The following is a 22,555-nucleotide window of genomic DNA, read 5'->3' on the forward strand; positions in this document are numbered from 1 at the left end:
TCTATATAATTATATATGCATCTTGTCTATTATATGCATAATAGACATTACGGTTATCCCAGTAGTTCTTTAATCATGGGAGGTTGTTGTTATGGCGTTACGAGTGAGCATGCCATTCATGCTATCATATTAATCATTTTGTGTCACACATACTATAGCACGCACTGCCTTCCTCTCTAGCTGTGTTTTTGCAACCCCACCCATGTGTGTGAGGCGGTGGTTTCCCTCTCTCTCTCTCTGTCTCCGTCTATCTCTCTCTCTCTCGCTCTCTCGCTCTCGCTCTCGCTCTGACAGACACACACCAGCCCTTTGCAACAACTTACAGCCATGACGTCAATCTCCCTTGCACTGGGGTGCCAGCTGTTGATGTCACCCCTTGGGTCCTTTTTAATTTAGGGATTTCCGCTGGGGTGAGACGACGGGGGGGAGTCCCGTGACCGTATCCCGCACCCACATTAAAAGAGGAGCCACCGAGGCAGGCTAGGGGCAAGGCCAATTTTGCCGAACCCAGGCCCAGGACAGAATAGAACGTAACGGAACAAGAACAGGGCAGGGCAGACTTTAATCCCCATCGGGGTGTGGGTGAGAAGAGAGATTAGGGCATGATTTATAGTGACAATCATCTACTGTGTAATGTGCGAACTTTCCATCCGCTATCAACATGTGGTGTGTTCTCCACTGCCCTGTATGTCATGTGAGTATGATAGTGATGCATGTGTCGTGACAGTCTAAGGAGCCTATAGAAGTGACGTGTACTGTGGCTCCCGCAAAGCCAGCCTGTGACTCGCAAACATGGTCCCTGGAGCTCCTAAATACAGTCTTTCAGCAGTCATTTGCACACTTTCCGAGGGCTCAAAAATGACCTAACCAAAGTGTACACCCCCCTACCCCCACCCGCCACACCCCAGTCCCCAGGGCTTTAGATGAGGGAGTGATCGCCCGCCATAAAACATCTGTGTAATCGATTGTGTTGTTGCAGAAGTATCCCATCTCATCGACATGTTGTTGTGTGTATAATGAATCCATCCATCCATCTTCATCCGTTGTCGGGTCGCGGGGGTAACACCAGAGAGCTCCATACTCTCCAGAGCAACATTAGTAACTTCCTCCTGGGCAGATTCCCGAACCACCTAAGCTGGCTCCTTTTCAGGCAAAGAAGCAGCGACTCTCTCGTGTGACTGAACTTCTCACCACATCTTTAAGGGAGATGCCAGCCACCCGTCGGGAAACTAATTTCCGGCCACGTGTATTTGCACCCTTATTCTTTGGGTGTATAATGAACGTGTGATGGAGTCATACTGTAGTGTCTCTGACTGTCTCTTGTCTCTCCTACAGTATCACCCTCAGTATCTGTGCAACACGAGCGAGGACGAACGGCAGGAGGATAACATCATCATTGTGAAGTTGGAGCGCAGAGTACCCCGCTGTCTGCCCCTGCTTGAAAAGGTAGGATTACACTGACACGCACTCACACACACACACACACACACTCAAACACAGTGCGTGCACACACACACACACACACACACACACACACACACACACACACACACACACACACACACACGCACTGATATGTTACATGCATGTTGTGCTTTTTGCTTTTCTTCCCCAACTGAAGCTCTATTTGATCTCCATGAGAAATGATCCCGTCTTTGACCCCGTTCCCCTTCAGATGGCCCATCCAGCAGATAAACCGTCCCATAAGCCTTCTCTCTCTGCTGCCTTTATCCACTCTTGGATCCAGACTTGAGAGGGAAGATGGCTTAGAGGGGGGAATATTTGGCAGTGGTTCAATGTGTTGGTAGGGATACCGGCCACGGCTGTGATCTTTCTGAGAGAAGGACTGTTGTTGGGAAGGTGGGGGGGGCTCAATGCTGCTATGTAGCTGTGGCAGTGATCCCTGGCTCTGGATGTGAGGTTTTCAAGCCCCAGCTGTCACTGCTTCTATCCCAGCCAACCAGTCAGCCAGCCGGCTGGCCAGTCGGTCAGTCGGCCGGCCAGCCAGCCAGCCAGCCAGTCAGTCAGCCAGCCAGTCAGTCAGTCAGTCAGTCAGTCAGTCAGCCAGCCAGCCAGTCAGCCAGCCAGTCAGTCAGCCAGCCAGTCAGCCAGTCAGCCAGTCAGTCAGTCAGCCAGTCAGTCAGCCAGCCAGTCAGCCAGCCAGCCAGTCAGTCAGTCAGCCAGCCAGCCAGCCAGCCAGTCAGCCAGTCAGCCAGTCAGTCAGTCAGTCAGCCAGCCAGTCAGCCAGTCAGCCAGTCAGTCAGTCAGCCAGCCAGTCAGTCAGTCAGTCAGTCAGTCAGCCAGCCAGTCAGTCAGTCAGTCAGCCAGCCAGTCAACCAGCCAGCCAGCCAGCCAGGACTAGACAGTTGCTACTCTCCATTTCAGCTTCCCTCTAATGTGAAAGCAGCCAGAGCGCCATAGGTTCCACCCACGCTGCGTCTGAAATGTATGTGTTCCAGGAACAACCCTGACCTAGATCTCCACTGTGTGTGTGTGTGTGTGTGTGTGTGTGTGTGTGTGTGTGTGTGTGTGTGTGTGTGTGTGTGTGTGTGTGTGTGTGTGTGTGTGTGTGTGTGTGTGTGTGTGTGTGTGTGTGTGTGTTTTCAAAGTGTTCTGCCATGTACGCCGGCTGGCATGGCACACACAGTAGCGCAACTTCAAAAGAATATATATATATACACACTGTCACTGTTCTTTCCCGTAGTTTCTCGAGTGGTGACAAAATGAGCAGCAGGGCCTGCACTGTCTGTGGGCACTTTTTGTCTCTTTGCTCTCTTTTACGCCCTAATTTCAAGGCGCATTTCATGGAGGGAGCTGCCTGTCATGGTGATGACGATGTGGAGACATTCCCATACTCCTCACAGCCCTTTCTTCCTCCCCCTGGTTTTGTTCCTAAACTGACAAGCATGGTTGAAGGGGAGGGGGGGGTCTGACTCCAAAACTATTTTGATGAAAGCCTTTAACGTTAACCCCCCGCAGTGCGTTGTCTCCCTGTAAACACAGCCCCCCGCAGTGCGTTGTCTCCCTGTAAACACAAACACGGATCTAGTACCAAAATGCAAACCCTTGGACAAGAAAAGAGTGCTGCTTCCGAGTGCTTTCTCCCTCTAGTGGATGATCATTAGAGCATGCCCTGGGCTACATCTGTGCAAAATTTTAGCACAAAATATCCCTTATCTGCTCTGCTCCGCTCCTCCACTACTCCCAGACAAGACAGCCTTTGAGATCAGGGAGGAAGAAGAGGGGGGGGGGAGTGATCTGTGCCTTGTTTTGGTTGTCTGTTGGAAAGTATGTGTTGCAATAAAGTCCAGTTCAGCCCCGGCAGCCAGCCAGCAGCCACCTGCATCCTTGTTTCCTTAGGAAAGATTCAAAGCTTTTTGGTTATGGTGGATTTGCGGACGGGGAGGGGCGTTCGGCCATGCAGCTGCTGAAGAGCAGCAGCAGGGTCTTCTTTTTTTGTGGATGACTTAGATGTTCTGAGTCACAATGCTGGGTCAGCCATTGCCTCTGGATGGAGGCTTGTTTACAGTTTAATCGGACCGTAGCCAGACCGACCCACTGATCTATAGATAATTGTGACAGCCACAGAGGGCTCGGGTTGCACCGCGTACGACTCAGAATAGACCCGTAAAGCAAACAAAAGTGAGGCTCAAAAACCAATGGGGGGGGATAAGGTTTCATTGTTGTCCTTTGTTTTTTATTTTGGTTTTCCCGATGGTTCCTATCCCCGGCGACATCGCCAGCCAGCCACGAAGGCAGGGACGTGCCAGATTCCTTTCCTGATTTGCTGTGACTTTTGTGTGCGACTAGTGTCCTCTAGCTCAGTGGTTCCCAAAGTTGGGTCCCGTTAGATCTTCATAGCGCGGTTACGAGCTTATAGATCTGCTATTTTTGAAAAATCATGAAAATCTGGCGCAAATAATTAAATATATATTCTTTCAGAGAATCTTTGCTTCGGGGGGGGGGGGGGGGGAGGGGTCCCTGGAACAACATACCGGTATTTTCAGATGGGGGTCGGCGTGCAAATAGAAACATAGGGTTTTCCAGAAAAGTGTCATGATTTAGAAGACGTTTGTAGATTCTAGTCTCAGGTCTAAATTGGTTATTTTAGGTTAGGTGTTGAGAATAGCAGATCTACAAGCTGACAACGCCACAGTCGCCACACTGTGCTCTGCTTAGTCTCACAAATGAGCATTGCGCCTGTCACAGACATGTGCAGAGCAAGTTCAGTCAGGAAACTAAGTGCAGGTGCTGCCGGCCGTTAATTGGGCTGCCTCAGCATCATGTTCTCATTCACATGATTCACTCAGCCAATCACACACTCACTCCATCTTCATACCGGCTATTTAAACTGGAAGGGTTTGCACTGCTCATCCTGCCTGCCTGCTGCTGCTCTGATTCTGCTGCGCTGCTGGATGCTAAACCTTTGCTACTCACCCTCCTCCACCCCATCAGTTACCACCTGTCATTTTGGATCTGCTGTTTAGGTACAGGGAGTCCCTATGGTTGGGACTGATGCGCTTGATCTGAGTACCTAAAAAGCTGATCCAATTCATCGCCAAACAATAATAAATATATTGCTCATTTTGCATTCAATAAATATATATTCCATCTATTCATGAGTTGTCCTGACTGAACTATAGCTCTCGGTGGTGCTATAGTGCAGTGGTTTTCAACCCTTTTCATGTGACGGGTCCATTTGGTTTCATTTTTCACTCTCAGGAGTTAAAGATCTACACTACAGTATAAGGGTTCATTTGGTTGCCATCTCTCCATCATTTAGCTGGGGACCACCTAATATAGGCTACCAATACAGGACGTTATCTTTTTTTTTTTATATATATTTTTTATCCCACGATTTTGTAACCCATTTTTCACCCCTGTGTCAATCATCTAAAATGTGATCCTGGGCTCTACACACCCTCCGCCAACCTGGGGAGAGCAACGGACTTAACTCATGCTTCCTTCATGCTTGAGTGTCCAAGTTGCTCCTTTACACCTGACAGGGGGGAGTTTCCCTGGTTGGACGTAGCGCGTGGAAGGAACACGTTATTCCAACCAGTTCCTTTCCCCTCCATCAGGCGCCCCGGCTGGCCAGGGGGAGGCAGTTTAGAGACCAGGATTACTGCATGTTTTTGTGAGGGTACCTACCCTAGGGGACACGGGGAGAACATGCAAACTCCACACAGAAAGACCCTTTCGCCAACCCCGCCTTCGAATATATATATATATATATATATATATATATATATATATATAATCATCTATACCAGGGGTGCCCACACTTTTTTTTACTTGAGAGCTACTTTCAAAACGACCATATCAACATACCCACCAAATAAAACTATCATCCCATTGCTGAAAATAGTTACAAAATGTAATTGAGGGGCCTTTCATAGGCTACATATAAGACAAACGCACATGGAATGGGAAATAGAGGGGGGAAAATGGAAATGGTAGGGTTTTATTTTTGTTGGTATTTGACTTTGCTACTGATGATTGTAAGCAACAAGTATTGCATTGTGTGTTTGAACTGACAGGCCCTTTTTGATGTCAATCAATCAAGTCATCTCAGGTCATCTAAAGCGGCAGATGCAAAAATCGTTTTTTATATTAAAATTATATATATTTTTAGGGGCATGTCATGTGATCTACCTGCAAAGCCTTTGTAGATTGTGATCTACCATTTGGGCACCGCTTAACGTCAGATCAGGGGTTTTGTCGGCGAGCGCCAAAAATGCTCCCCGACAGCATAATCGGAGCAAATACCGGGCAGTGTGTACGAGCCATAACGTGTTGACACTACACTATACACTAATAAGGACACATAATAATAACTAATAACCCATCCGTTACTACATGTGGAGTAAACTCCCGCAATTACCTTCTTCCCATAGTGCTGCAACGTAACTAGGGAAATTCTAGTAGTCTAAACATGTAAACTCCAATGGATGGTGTTCTGTTTGAAACAATATTCTCTAAAACAGTACAGACACTGCGCTCTCTGGCACAAAGCTTTATTTTAGGAAGTTGCTATAATAGCGGCAAAAGGCGAACAAGGTTGTGTGAAAACAGCTCTTACTATGATTGGGGGCCTTTTGGCCTGTGTGTCTGAACTTGTTGACTCCTGTAGAAAGCCCTGCTCTTATTGATTCTGCTCCTCGTAGATGAAAAGGGGTTTCTGGCCCAATTGTTGCTGTAATCCTGTTTTCTTAAAGCTATAGGGTTTTCAAAAAGCTGAGTACAGCTGAGTGTGTGTGCACGCGCGAGTGTGTGTGTGTGTGTGTGTGTGTGTGTGTGCGCGCATGTGCGCACGACCACACGTGCACTCAGTGCTGCTCACGCGTGGTCATATACTGTATGTGTGCGTGCGTCTTAAATATGGGGTAATTTTAATAGTGAAGGTCGTGTTTCATGACTGGGCCTTTCTTCACGAAAGGTTCTGTCATGCCTTTGGAAAAGTGTAAGCAATCTCCAATAACACTTTAAAACACTTGTGGTTTTGTCCTCACGAAAAAAGAGGAAAGGAGAACCAATGACCCATCGAATTGAAAGACGTATTATAATTTGAAACTAGAGAGTAGGTTGTTAACGAAAAAGTCGTTTCACCCGACTTCGACGACTGTCGCACAACATTGTCCAAACATTGGTCAGCTTCGTCACTGCTGTAAGAAAAACTGATACATCCTGCCAACAGCGGAGAGCGGGATTGCGTGACAGGAGATTTACTGTAGTTTACAGGAAGAGTAACAGTAGTCCCATTGACTCCTTTACGGGGTCCATTTGTGTCCATTTGTACACAAGAGTTTAACCTATTCTGACCTGAGATCAGATTCTAAAAATGTCTACTACATCCTGACAGTTTTCCATTCTGACCTGAGATCAGATTCTAAAAATGTCTTCTACGTCCATCGTTCTTCGATTTTTCAAAAATAGCAGACCTACAAGCTCGTAGCGCGCCACCGAGTGGCGCTACGAGCTTGTAGATCTGCTATTTTTCAATAGCTAAAGCACGACATGATGCTAACACCAAAATGGGTTCCCGCCCAAAATGGGTTAAATGAACACTGAAGATTTTACGGTGCGGCGACAGGAAGTGCTCGAAAACCGAGGGAAGTCCATGGAGGTGAGGAATCAATCAGGGCTGCGCTGACAGTGTTTTTGTCTCTTTTTATCTGATAGTCTGCGTGTGTCTGCGTTTGTGGTACAAATACTGCAATGTACAGTATATGTGCTCCGATACTCCGAGTTTACTCGAGTAAAAGTACAAAAGTACTCATATTTGCAGAATGTTCAAAAGGTTCAGAGCGTTCAAAGCATCGTAATCGCAACGCTTTGTGAGCTTGTAGATCGGCTATTTTTACATGGCCGAAATGTCTATAGGGTTGATGTAGTGGTTGATGTGTAGGCCTATGTTTTCTAATCAAAATTCTAATCTCAAAAGTAACTAAAGTTTTCAACTAATTGTAGTGTAGTAAAAGTAAAAAAATTGGCTCCGAGCTGTAGTGGAGTAGAAGTAAAAGCATTGGGAATTGGAAAAAGTACAAATACCTCAAAATTGTACGTAAGTAAGTAAGTAAATGTACTTAGTTACTTTACACCAGAGGTTCCCAACCACTGGTACTAGTACCACTGGTAGTACTTGAGCCTCCCTCTGGTGGTCAAAAAAGGAGAGAAAAGTGGAAAAATATTTATATTACTACAGGAGTACAGGTAGAGAGCCTTACACCACTGGTCTGCTCAGATTGAGCAGAGGTTTTGGAAGCGTGTGCCCCCTGCCCTTCGCATCAACGTTTTCCATCAGTAGCAAGAGTCCAACGAATGTCTCCAGTTCAGCAGAGACAAATCAAGACAGAGAGAGAGAGAGGGATATAGAGAGACCCGACATCTGGAAAAAAGCGACTGTTTTAAGCCTGTAGAAGTAAATGCAAAAAGCAGCAGGTACACACACAATTGACATTTTGGGCCCTGTATGAAATGCGTCAGCAGCAAAGCTAGGGCAGCCTTCTGGTCTATTGATTCTTCCCCTCTTAAGGAAATCCATTAGTTGCCTTCTTCCTGGCTGGCAGGCAGATAGTTGTATTCAAAACGCATCAAACACACACGCGACGCAAACCTCAAACGCGATCTTCACTCTCGCAAAGACGTAACTAATGTTAAGTTTCAACTGCTTTGAGCCTTTCCTTGTCGTGCTAGTAATTGGGGTTGCAGTGGGGTGGATTGCCCCCCCGCCTGACGAGTGCACAGGGCAGCACCTGGCCTCCCTAGTTGTCCCCCCCTCTCATGCAAGTAATTGACAATATATAAAGTCACAATGTGTAAATGTATACTTTAAACATCATTTGGTTGTGAAAACAGGCTGAAAAGAAAAGACAGACCCACTTTAACTTATGCAATTGAACAGCTGTAAATCCACGTGGGGGCATTTAAAAATCTATCTGCTTTTCAGTGTTCTTTCTTCTGTCTCTTCCTGTTATCCCGTGAACCATCTTGTAAGGTCAGTTCACATTGATTTTGAATAGTTTGCGAGGGGGATCATTCTTACTCTGATCTCCTGGTCAGACATGGTATATGCATTTCCTTTCATCATATTACATTGATAATATCACAATTTAACAATTAGTATGTTTAGCACAATAACCCTTATTTTCAAAACGTTTCACATATTTCTCACATCACATTGGCCCCTTTTCCACCGGAGTTGAACCGGTCCGCTCCCCCCCCCCCCCCCCCCCCCCCGCCTGATAATTGAACCAGTTCAGAGTGTTTCCACTGAAAATGAATTGGTTCAGAACCCTAAACGTGGTTCAGAACTGGAACCAAAAAATGGTAGCCAGCTCTGTGAAAGCACCACCGTTCCAAGAATCTAGATGTTCTTTCAGTGGAAAAGGGCCTTTGTGAGCTTGTACAGTAGATGGGCCATTTTCACTACGACACAGTATATACTGTAGGCCTTAAGTGCTTACGTAAATATACCCATGTTTGTCCTTGTTTTGTACTTTTATTATATCTCTGCTGTCGGAAAGAAGCCACCTAACTCCAAAATGTTCATACTGCTCAAAGTTTGTGACTTTGTACAATATTGTCAATGATTTCCATGAGAGGGGGAGAGATGGTGGAGTTTGATGCTTTATCAGACAGTTTGAGAGTCCAATGGAGTTAAGAGGTTTTGTCCAAAGCACTTTTTACTGCTTTTCATTGGTTCAACATTTTCGAAACAACACACAGACGTAAAGGGTGTCCAATAGCACTGATTTATGCAACAATGAAACACCTCAAAAATGGAGTTTCCTCCCGACAGCAACGATATATATATATTTTTTACAAATGGAACCCTGGTGTACAGTTTCTACTGAGCACTGATGGCTGGGACTTGTATACTGTACATTATTCCCCATAAGCTTTTTTAAGTGTAGTTGCTCAGAGAGCTTGTTTTGCAGTAGATGTTTTCTACCTTAGGCCATGCATGCCAGCCATTCTCCCTGTTAGACGCAGCCAGATTAATAGGCTAACCAACCGCCACCCTCCTTATCTTTGTCCGACCCCGATGACACTGCCTTTCCCCTCCCCCTCCTATTTCCTCTTTTTTCTAAAATTAGCGGGTGCTTTTAGCTCACTATATAGCGACGCATGAGCCTCATTAAAGGCTTAATAGGTACGATGTCGTACCATTACACTTTTTTTCAGCGAGCAACACCGTCATATGACAACATTTATAAATTAGGCTTAACTTAACCACATGAACCCTAGCGTCGCCTATTCGGGCACGGCGTAATAGCTGAACATTCGGCAGAAATAGACGAAACATTTAGCGAAAATGGCTGATCTACAAGCTCACAACGCGCTCACTTCCAACACAAGCTTGTAAGAGATTTTCTATAGGAAAGAAAAAGCAGGGGACCAACAAAGTATATGGTTTAAAGATGGAGTGGCGTGATTTTTGTATTTGTCCAGTTTTTCATGTGTTTATGAGGTGACAGTACTTCATTGGACTACTTGGTGTGGTTGTTATGTGCAATGATGTCTTCCCTTTGTATTTAGGGTTTATTCCTGGAGGCTGAAACCTTGACAGTCAAACGTGCCAATAAAAAAAAAAACAGTGGTAGTGACATCACAATATCATCCCCTCCCCTAACCCCTCCCCCTTTATCATACAACAACAGCTGTGGGTGTGGCTTCAGTTCAGGTGGATCACCTCACCACCCATCAGGCAAACCAGGCATACTTAATGAACTGGTGGGCGTATCAACATAAAAACAAACTTTTAACAAATACTGTACACTTTTTACAACAAAAAAAATGTCCTTCTTATATAATAATAATACCTGATGATCATGTTTTAGGGAGGCACTCCATATTTAAGTGGTTAAGTCAGTGTTTGTCCTAATGTCAGTAAAGATATTTTGAAAAGCGCTATATAAATTGTATGTAGTATAGTTATTAATATGTTTGCACTTTTTGGACGTTCAGTACTCATTACTCACGTACTGGTACAGTCTGTGACCCATATTATGGTTTTAGGCGGTCTTAGTAGCCTTGTGTAAAAAAGAAAGGGCCCGTATCATTTATTGGAAAAGTTGACAGTTGAGTGGGATCATCTGGGTTGTTAATGTAGGTGGTGTTCTGTGACTGTTTGCACCGGAGGTATTTTCCAGATCCCGCAGTGCCCTGGCTAGCTGTGTCTATTCCAGCCCTTCTTCCATAATGTTTACAGGCTGATATTATCAGGGAAGTGAGCGCCACGCTCACAGGCCTTTTGATAAAGGAAAACAATGGGAACCTTTGTTGGGGACTCTCCCCCATACACACCATCATTGCACACAGACACACACACGCGCGCGCCGCGCGTGCACACACACATCACACACACAAGCAGAGTTACAGTCACTTTGCTCACACAGTGCCAAGATCAGCTGCAGTCTCTCTACCCTCCGGCGACAAAAATGAACAAAATACTCCCAATAATGTGGAAGAAAAGGCATTAATGCCTGCCCTGAGTTATACAGTACGTCGTGCATCTCGTTGCTCCCAGAAATAGCTGATCTACAGTACAAGTCCACGAAGCGTCCCGCTGTGTGCTGTTGTCACCAACCCAGAACAGGGTCACCCTTGAGGGGTGAAGGGTATTGAACCAACCCAGAACAGGGTCACCCTTGAGGGGTGAAGGGTATTGAACCAACCCAGAACAGGGTCACCCTTGAGGGGTGAAGGGTATCGCTACGAGCTGCTTCTTAGTTTATAAACGGTAGATTTCTCCATTGGTGGAAAAGATACTCAATAGTTTTGACTTAAAGGGATAGTTCACAATTTATTAAGCTGTATGAAATACTTGCCATTAATATAGTGGTTGCAATTAATTGTATTAATTGATTGCTCGAGTCCCGTGGTGGGAGTTCTGCTCTGGTTTTGGTGACTATTAAGTAGTTCCGGTCATTTTGTGGGGGGCTCTGGGGCCACGCATTAAAAATTAATTAATCCACAGAACTAGCATCACTTGTATTTGTACCTTTTCTAAAATATTAGCACAACTTTCGTTCAACTTTGATATATTCTTTCAGAGCGAACGTTTTTAACTCAAATATTTGCTTCTGGGGTGTCCCTGGAACAACATATTTTCCAATACAGATAATTCTGGGGGTCCTTGACATGAAAAGGGTTGAGCACCACTGACATAGAAACATGGGTTTTTCAGAAACCTTTTAGGATTGAGAAGACTTTTTATTTTTAAATCGACCTCAGTCCTAAATGGGTTAACCATAGCATCACTATTCTGGGCCAGACATGTGGCGAAAAATAGCCCTTTCAACTTCCCACAAGCTCACAGCACGTCGCAATGTGACGTGTTGTTGTGAGCTTGTTGAGTGGCTATTTTCCCCCCAAGGGGGATAAAATGAGCCGACCTAGTACAGACCCCATGGGGGATCTCGGTCCATGAAGTATACAGACTAGCCAAGCACGCTATGTTAAAATAAAGCACAATTATCTGGTTGTGCTGATCTGAGGGAGACTGGGCTCGGCCAGACAATTGCACTAAATCTACTTTAATCACCGTGTCCAAACAAGCCGTAAGCATCCATTGAAGTGGGCCGGTCGGTTATGTGTGGCCCAGCCTTAGCCTTCTACGGCTTGTATTGAACGGTGAAATAAACATGTGCCCCGGCAATGAATAGAAAGCAAAGTTCCCTGCAGCCTCTCCATTGCTTTATTTAATTACAGATATGTGATGTTCTTTTCATCTTTTTGGTGTGTTTTTCCCCCTCCTCCTTAGCTAGAACGAGGAATAATGGGTCGTTCTGTTGTTCTTTGTGCGTGCGTGCGTGTGTCTGATTTCATACCACTTCCTATAGGCCTGCCCGCCTTCCAGGTAGTCAGTCAGTCACACACTAGGGGCAGGGTGTATCCTATACTCCTGGTAGACTAGTCAGTCACACACTAGATGCAGGGTGTATCCTATACTCCTGGTAGACTAGTCAGTCACACACTAGGGGCAGGGTGCATCCTATACTCCTGGTAGACTAGTCAGTCACACACTATGGGCAGGGTGTATCCTATACTCCTGGTAGACTAGTCAGTCACACACTAGGGGCAGGGTGTATCCTATACTCCTGGTAGACTAGTCAGTCACACACTAGGGGCAGGGTGTATCCTATACTCCTGGTAGACTAGTCAGTCACACACTATGGGCAGGGTGTATCCTATACTCCTGGTAGACTAGTCAGTCACACACTAGGGGCAGGGTGTATCCTATACTCCTGGTAGACTAGTCAGTCACACACTAGGGGCAGGGTGTATCCTATACTCCTGGTAGACTAGTCAGTCACACACTAGGGGCAGGGTGTATCCTGCCCCTAGTGTCGACTGTCGAGGTCACCGGCTGGTTATAGGAATAAGAGCTTAACTCATGTAACTCAGTTACACAAGTTAATTGATTGTACAGCCTCCCTCCCGTTCACGAGTTACGAGTTTTCATTGTTTAATTTACTTAATAATTTACTTAATTTATTTATGAATACGTTTTAAGACTTACAGGGTTTCCATCGGACAGAGTGGGATAGGTGACGCGTTCGCACTGGCTTGCTAAGGCTTTTGGGAAATTGAGGCCCAATGCATTCCAATGGTGGCACGCTATGGGTGGCTCTGTTCTACGCTGTTTGTTATTGTTCGGCAGTTATTCGGCAGTTAATTATTTTTCAACACGACGACAAAGGATCATGTGATCATGGCAGAAAAGGTTGGACAAAAATGGTTGGAAAATAATTACAATTTAGGCATTTAGCAGACACTCAATCCAGAGCGATTTACAGTAAGCAAGGACAATAAACATGGCAATATATCATATACATAAAAAAGTAGTTATCATGAATCATATGTACGTAAGATCTACAAGCTCATGTGAGCTTGTAGAAAAAGCTATTTTAGAAAAATCGTGAAAATGTGGTGTAAATCTTTGAATATATATTCTTTCAGAGTGAACATTTTTAACACAAATCTTTGCTTCTGGGGGGGTCCCTGGAACGACATATTTTCAGATATGTCGGCGGCCAATTACATATATTTTTGGGGCTCCTTGACTTGAAAATGTTTGAGAACGACTCAGATATTAAAATAGGGTGCATTTTGCATCCCAAAATGCAGTTTATAGTTAAGGGATGCAATAAAACAACTAGTCAACTTCTGCACTACTGTATTGTTTTTTATTCTAGTTTATTTTGCTAGCTTTAGTTATAATAATACTTTCTTCTTCTGTTTTCTACATGAATATAATCACATTATAACCATATAAAATGAAATGAGAGTTAAATGCAGCAAATTGTAAAAATGGCAAAATATGACTTCTAACATTGTTGAAGTGGGACTCATAAAGTTTCCCTGGGACTCATATAATAGACCATCCCTGCATCCCGGGACTCATTACATTGACATATAAACATAGGTTTACATAGAAACATAGGTTTACATAGAAACATAGGTTTACAACATAGAACCATAGGTTTTTCAGGAAACTGTCAGGATTTAGAAGGCATTTTGTAGAATCGCTCTCAGGTCTAAATGGGTTAAAATGGGTCTAAATGGGTTGAGTACAGTATAGTACTTGAGTAAATGTACTTGGTATACTTTCCACCCACTGCAAACCAGTGCTACTGTTAAGGGCAGGCAGGTGAAGGGCATTCAGTGTTTGTTATGTTGGATCATAGTCTGCTGTGGTACGCAGCCAGCCAGCTCACACACATGCTCCAGGAGCTTGTACTGTAAGTTGCAGGTCTGCTCTGGGTCCAGACTCTAACGACGTGGTCTGGCAGTATTTCAGAAAGCCCCCCCCCCCCACACACACACACACACACACACACACACACACACACACACACACACACACACACACACACAGATGTCACCTTGACCTGCAGCATTGTTGTCATTCAGCGCAGTGCAGCGCTGTCATCAGTTACGTTCCAACAAGGGCTGAGTGATTACAGGAGAGAGGAGGAGGAGGCGGTGGTCCTTTTCCACTCCGTCACAAAAACAGAGGGGCATCGAGTTGAAATTGGTTAAAAACCACAACATAGACTTTGTTGATTTTGACAACAAATTTAGATTTTAGTTTAAGTCCGTCTCTTGAATAGTTTTCATCTAGTTTTAGTCACCTAGAATGTTTTAGTGTTCGTCTAGTTGTAGTCGACTAAATCTACAGTACAGTTGATTTAGTCAACTACTGATTTAACATTTGCTGAAAATAGCCTATCTACAAGCTCGCAACGCTCAGCATGCAACCCAGTGTAAAATGTATACATGGATGTCTTATCCACTAGTCTCTTCCTAACATTTTAGTCTAGTTTTTATTTATTGACGAAATTGCCAATATATTTAGTTTTAGTCATCATAGCTTAGTTTTCATTTAGTTTCCATCAGCGAAAAAAGTTAGTCGACAGACATTTTGAACAAGTTGAAGGGTAGCAGATCTACAAGCTCTGAACATGTCATGCTGCAATGCATTGTGGGCTTGTAGATCAGCTATTTTGATGAAAACGAAATGAGAAAAGTAACAAAAAATAAAAGAAACATGCATGATTTCGTGCCATCAAACAAAGCTTTGAATATCAAATTTTATTTTTGGGTCAGTCCTAATCTTTCCACTAAATGTCTTGTTCTACAGCTTCCCTCTACAGCTACACTTTCCCTCCCTCTTTGAACTGAGACATGCATGGCCTGTGTCCCGGCTGTGCTCTCTGCCTTATACCACATGAGAGATCAGCCCAACGCGTAGTAGATCCTTTTGGATATTATATGTGCCTTCTCTCTCTTTAGAGAAATTGTTGTTGTTGTTGTTGTGGTCTTGCAGGCCCGATTTGGGTTTTTGGTTGACAGCGCGACCACAACACTTTTATATGCATAAAACAGTGAGATGTCTATGGGGCCACGGAGAAGGGGGCGCAGCCTAAAAATAGAAGCAGTTGGAATATCAGCTGTGTGTGTGTGTGTGTGTGTGTGTGTGTGTGTGTGTGCGCCCCTATCACTTGCACATACTAGGATGCTGGATGTTTGTCCGTTTTGCCAAGCGTGATTGACTCCTCCTGGTATTTGGGAATGCAAAGTGTTTGCGCCTCAAGACGTTCCTATTAGCACGGCACATCTCTCACTTGTCATTTCAAAGGGATAGCGAGCGGTTTGGGGGATCCGTCAGGGCTTTGTCAGGCTGTCGGCGGCGGGGAGCAGGACGCGGAGCGAGCACGAGGAAAACGCCGGCCCCCTAAATATAGAACGCCATGCTCTGCTCTTTTAAATGATGGGACTGGAGCCCAGATGATACCGTTCCATGTCAAATTGCTGTTATTAACATGCCTCCTCCATCCCCCAAAAAGACCTGGGAGGTACGTGTGTGTGTGGTAAATTAAATTAATTAAAAAATCACACTTGTGTGAAGTGAGGAGCGCTGTAATCATCGTACATCCTCATACAGTACATCATCTCATTCCGGCCAATCAGAATTTGCGTCCTCAACCTTCATCTTCAATGTTTGTGTTTACACAAACACTCAAAATTGTCCATTCATTGTCAATGGCATTTAATGTTTGTGTTGGGACAAAGTTTGTGTTTGCACACACACTAAAAGCTGGTCATAGGCGGGGCTATCGCCCCTCCAAAAAAAAAGAAATCCACAAATGGCTCAACTGTTAAATTAACGAGTGGATGTTAGTCTATTCATATGTCTTAAATTAAAAAGAATAAAATGTTTTTTCTTAAACATTTGACCTCTTATTTAAGGTATTTTATACCATTTTGGAACCGAAATTGGGAACCGGAATCGATAATAAGAATCGGTAGTATAGACTGATAAAAACCCTAAGGATCCTCATCCCTATACACAGGATGTCTGATGAGTGTTCTAATGGCCCTTGTAGTTAAATGTGTTATATGACTCTCTCTCTCACTCTGTCTCTCTCTCTCACTCGCTCTCTCTCTCACTCTCTCTCTCGCGCTCTCTCTCTCTCGCGCTCTCTCTCCCTCTATCTCTCTCTCTCCCCCTCTATCTCTCGCTCTCCCTCCCTCTCTCTCTCTCTCTCTCTCTCTCTCTCTCGCGCGCTCTCTCGCTCTCCTATCTCTCGCTCTCCCTCTCTCTCTCTCCCTCCCTCTCTCTCTCACTCTCTCTCTCTCTGATGAATGAGGCTTTCATAGGACAGTAAGTTATTATTACCACAGTATTAGTCGTTTGATCTCCTTGACAGTTTAAAGCCTGGAGTTTTCTTTTGTGTGTGTGTGTGTGTGTGTGTGTGTGTGTGTGTGTGTGTGTGTGTGTGTGTGTGTGTGTGTGTGTGTGTGCTTGCGAACATAGCTGTACAGATGCGATCGGGCCTGGTCTTGCCCTCACTGGGGGAGTGGGGGTGCCTGGAGGGGGACGGAAGTGCCGTAAAAGTCCTCTGTGTTGGTTTAACTCTGAGAGGGTGAAAGTTTAACTCTGAGAGGGTGAAAGTGGTGTTGGTTTAACTCTGAGAGGGTGAAAGTTTAACTCTGAGAGGGTGAAAGTGGTGTTGGTTTAACTCTGAGAGGGTGAAAGTTTAACTCTGAGAGGGTGAAAGTGGTGTTGGTTTAACTCTGAGAGGGTGAAAGTTTAACTGAGAGGGTGAAAGTGGTGTTGGTTTAACTCTGAGAGGGTGAAAGTTTAACTCTGAGAGGGTGAAAGTGGTGTTGGTTTAACTCTGAGAGGGTGAAAGTTTAACTGAGAGGGTGAAAGTGGTGTTGGTTTAACTCTGAGAGGGTGAAAGTGTTGTTGGTTTAACTCCGAGAGGGTGAAAGTGGTGTTGGTTTAACTCTGAGAGGGTGAAAGTGGTGTTGGTTTAACTCTGAGAGGGTGAAAGTGGTGTTGGTTTAACTCTGAGAGGGTGAAAGTGGTGTTGGTTTAACTCCGAGAGGGTGAAAGTGTTGTTGGTTTAACTCAGAGGGTGAAAGTGGTGTTGGTTTAACTCTGAGAGGGTGAAAGTGGTGTTGGTTTAACTCTGAGAGGGTGAAAGTGGTGTTGGTTTAACTCTGAGAGGGTGAAAGTGGTGTTGGTTTAACTCTGAGAGGGTGAAAGTGGTGTTGGTTTAACTCTGAGAGGGTGAAAGTGGTGTTGGTTTAACTCCGAGAGTGTGAAAGTGTTGTTGGTTTAACTCAGAGGGTGAAAGTGGACACAAAGTGTAAAGGCAGCAGTGGTTTTCACCCTTTTTCACATCAAGGCCCCATTATTTATTTATTCTGCATTTGCACTATTTTATGACATTTAGCCTCTCAGCACTACAGATTTCTTTTTTTATATCGATTTTGTCCACAATCCCATGGTTTATTGATCTGGCACTGATTCCATAGGAGAGATAACAGGCAATCGTTAATCAAAATAACAATTCTTCTAATTGTGGACCCGTAAAGGTCTATAAAAGTGTCCATCAATTCTCCATCATTTAGCTGGGGACCACCTGGACCCCCCTCATGGACCACTATTGGTCCCCGTACCACTGGTTGAAAACCACCATCGTAAGGGGACCCATTATTGTCCATTTGTAGTGTGTGTGTGTGTGTGTGTGTGTGTGTGTGTGTGTGTGTGTGTGTGTGTGTGTGTGTGTGTGTGTGTGTGTGTGTGTGTGTGTGTGTGTGTGTGTGTGTTAGTTAAAAAAACAAAAAAAACATCTCAGAGTTAAATAAATACTGGGGGTGTTAAAGGGCCACTTCACCCTTTTGCGACTAGATCTTATTTTAATGATGTGGACACAAGAAACACTTTCCTGGAGTTTTTATGTGTGCAATATTAGATATTTTAGTCATGGCGCCTGCATGTTCATGACCAACATTTGTCATGAAAAAATGTGGTCTCACTTCCTTCCTGGACTACAAGTCACATGCTCGCGATGGATTGTGAGCTTGTAGATCTGCTATTTACAGATCTACAAGCACATCTACAAGCAATGCGATGCGATGCATTGTGAGCTTGTAGATCTGCTAGCCCGACCAAACCTAAAGTGACTTTTCTTTTAGTTTTCTTGACCACTCCCTGACATATTAGTCTAGTTTTATTTTTTTTTACGAAATGTCAATATATTTAGTCATAGTTTTAATCATCATAGCTTTGTTTTCATTTCGTTTTTATTTAGTTTTCCTAATTTTTCGTCATGATTTTAGTCGACGAAATCAACACTGGTCTGACCCTAAATGTTGAGGTCAGGATACGTTCATACTAAAAAACAACAACATACTCTTGTCATAAAGATAAAGGCAAACACTAAGTGTTGTGAGAAGAGATGAGAGAAAAAGGTGAAAGATTAAGGGGGAAATTCAGAAAACTATTATAGTCCACTATTATCTGTCTATAGGAGGTCTATATGAGCCCTCTCCATGCTTAACACACTTTTTGCTAAGGACGTGTATACACGTATTTTATGTCAAAAGCACGGGATGCTAAAGATGCGTAGACCTGATCTTTTTCATTGATATACAAAAAAACACTTTTTTTGGTTGGCCTCTCCTTCTGCAATGTACTCCATGTTGATTTGCGCATGCGCACTGCTGTTCACTTCCTTGTTTGGCTCGTATCTCCTAATCTAGGGAGCTCTCCATGGTTTTGACCAGAAGGACAATGTTCTGTCTTAATTTCTGACTTCAGCATGCATTTTGTTTGGAATATTAACGCTTCTAGAGAGACTTTAGCGTGACCAGTGCGAGGTAAAAATGGAAGATTATGCCTCCCGTTTCTTTTGGGGGGCATAATCTACAAGCTCAAAACGCGTCGCACTGTGACGCGTTTTGAGCTTGTAGGTCAGCTATTTAGTGGCCAACTTGTCTTTGACCATCGTCAAAGTTGCCCACCCCTAATTTGGGTTACGCATGATTTTAAAGACCTTTTCAAAGAAAATTTCTCCCCACTGACTCCATTTGAAACAAGATCTGGAGCGTTGGAACTTACTGCCTTTATCATTAGGAGGTAGAACAAACACGATCAAAATGTTATGCCCAAATTTCTATACTTGTTCCAATGCATCCCTGTCTTCTTATCCAAATCCTTTTTTTCTTCAATTGATAAGCTGATATCGGAGTTTATATGGAATAAGAAAAACCCTAGAATACGTAAAAGCATGCTACAGCGGCACTGACAGGATGGGTTATCTCTCCATAATTTTCTATATTATTATTTGGCTGCCAACATAAAGGTGATGTTGTGTTGGACTCTAACAAGGGGTATACTAGGTATGTATACAAGGTATGTATACTATAACAAGGGGTGCACGCACCACAGTTTGGGAACCACTGTGTTAGACTCTAACAAGGGGTGCACGCACCACAGTTTGGGAACCACTGTGTTAGAGGGAGCTGCCATCCCAACACCCTGTCCCCAAATGGAAATGCAATGCAATTGGAAAAGCTGTCACGTGACCCAACGTCCCTACATGCTTTCCTCTGTTCCAAACTCCTGCGTCCAAATACACCTCAATTAATTATTAAACACTCTGTTAAGATCTGGATTCTGGGCACAGTTCAGACTTCACACTTACTGACTTCTCAATTTGTGCTCCCATAGTAAGAAATCATAGTTTCAAACCCTCAATTATAGATGGAGCATTCAACATTTGGACTGAAAAAGGCATCACTTCAATCGGAGATCTTTTCGACGAAGGCGTTTTTATGTCTTTCGATCAAATACGGTTGAAATTTGATATTCCCCGCTCTCACTTCTTCTGATTTTTGCAGGCTCGTAATTTTGTAACATCATCTATTACGGATTTCCCATCACAACCACCAGACTCTCTTTTAGACTCCATTCTAAAGCTCAATCCACACTCTAAAGGGGTAATTGGGTCAGTTTACTCTTTATTAAACTCATTTGACCTGGAACCACTTACCTCATTAATGAATCAATGGGAGGGAGAGTTAGGGACACAAATTTCTGATGATGTTTGGAAGGAAGCGCTGGATAGGATACAATCTGTCTAAGGCATATTATTCAGTTTAAGGTTACACATCGCCTCCACTGGTCCAAAGTAAAACTATCTAAGTTTGTTCCTACCATGGCTCCTATTATGTGATCGTTGCAATCATTTGGTTTTGTCCAAAGCTAAATACATTTTGGCAATCAATATTTTCAGATGTATTAGAAGTGCACATAGAACCCTCTGACTGCCACTATTGCAGTATTTGGAGTTATTTCCCAAGATATACGTCTATGATAACCTTTGCATCTCTTTTGTCTAGGCGGCTAATACTATTTAAATGGAAAGAAAGATTCCCACCAACCTTTAAATCATGGGTTAATGATGTTTTACATAATTTGACATTGCAGATAATTCGCTTCTCCACAAGGGGTACGCTGGTGCTTTACACCATTTGGCAACCTTTTTTAACTTATATTGAGAGGATGAATGCGGCTGACATCAACAATCCTTAATTACTCATAACACTGACCCTACTGTAATTGTTTTTATTTTATTTTTAATTTAGTTATTATTATTATTATTAGGGGTGCACCAATTTGGAAATTCTTGACCGATACCGATGTTAAAGAAATAATCCAGCCGATATCGATGCCGATGTTTGTATATATATACCGTATTGTTCCAAATAGTAGCCCGGGCTGTTAATATGCCAAATGGATTTGTACCCTGAGCGTTTATAAGGAACTATAGGCTGCTGGTGAGGCCCATAGAGTATTAAAAGGATAGAGACTGAACTGGCGCGAAGCTCCGCCCCCTCCGCTATTCATGTCAGTGGAAGTTGCTCAGTGACGTTTTGAAGCCGCCGCAGGGACCGTCTATTTCCGCCTTTTTGGGTGCATTTCCGCATTGGACCACCACATTTTGGTGGTCCAATGCGGAAATGCAACCGAGCGCTCAATGTTAAAGCCCAGCTGCACGGGGTTTCCTCGTCATGAATCCTGCAGTCCTTCCTCTTACCACTAGGTAAGAAGAGCGCTTCAACATTGGAGTGCCTAGCTGGCCCCTTGGTGAGGCCACAGTGAGAGGCGCGCAGAAAATAGGAGAGCTGCACACTCAACACGCTATATATACGGTAAATATAAATGAGGCTGAATTCGTTTGCAAATAACGGCCCATGGGTGCTTATATATACGGACGAGTAGCCTACTTGTTATATTGTATTTGTTATTTGGCCCAAAAAGATTTTTATATAATCCGTTAATCACACAATCAAAGACCGAATCGTTTGCAGCTGGCATTAATTACCTCGCGCAAGGGTATTATTCACTATAGCGCCCACACAGTCACTAACTTGTGGATTATAGTTTGGTATACTGAAAAGAAAAAGGAAAAAAAAGTTTAGTTGTCCTGTCCTGTCTTGAGTGGTGTGTGTGAGGGGAGGTGGGGGGGGGGGGGGGTGCGGGGAGGAGGAATATCACTGCACTCAGTCTGACTCAGACTCAGTGGGGGGGGGGGGGCGGGGAGGAGGAATATCACTGCACTCAGTCTGACTCAGACTCAGTGGGGGGGGGGGCGGGGAGGAGGAATATCACTGCACTCAGTCTGACTCAGACTCAGTGGGGGGGGGGGGGCGGGGAGGAGGAATATCACTGCACTCAGTCTGACTCAGACTCAGTGGGGGGGGGGGCGGGGAGGAGGAATATCACTGCACTCAGTCTGACTCAGACTCAGTGGCAGAGCTTACACTGAGCGACACGCAGCCGCTCTCTAGACATCTCCGTACAAGGGTGTATTACCGGATTTGGAACAGAACATCGGTGAAAGTCAAGTTTTTTACCCATGCACCGATGGCAGTTAACAAGGCGTTTCGGCCCCTAACGATTGTCGGCCGATTATCGGTGCACCCATAATTATGATTATTTTTATGTGTATTGTGTACACTATTTGATTAATTCCTTCTATTTTTGAATATGTATATTTGTATGTGCCTTTTATTTCAATGTATCTTTGTTAATGGTACAAGATACCGGGGTTGTGGCGCTTTCAGAGCGGGAACTCTGGGGGGGAGGGAGGGGTGAAAATGTAAACTATTTTTGTATGCTATACTTTTGACTCATATGTGACTTGAAAAATGTATAAAGAAACAAAAAAAAAAGTTGCCCACC

General features: G+C 44.1%; 1 protein-coding gene across 1 annotated transcript in view; it reads left to right on the forward strand.

Annotated features, from left to right (window-relative positions):
- The window catches only part of rnf43 (ring finger protein 43), a 113,397-nt gene that overhangs the window by 66,956 nt on the left and 23,886 nt on the right, over positions 1-22,555 (forward strand). Inside the window, exon 2 of the mRNA XM_080780322.1 lies at positions 1,336-1,446. Coding sequence (XP_080636448.1) covers positions 1,336-1,446 — 111 coding nt within the window. The remainder of the gene's footprint in view (positions 1-1,335; positions 1,447-22,555) is intronic.

Source organism: Protomyctophum bolini (assembly GCF_963924005.1).
Source record: "Protomyctophum bolini genome assembly, chromosome: 13".
Classification (NCBI taxonomy): Eukaryota; Metazoa; Chordata; class Actinopteri; order Myctophiformes; family Myctophidae; genus Protomyctophum; species Protomyctophum bolini.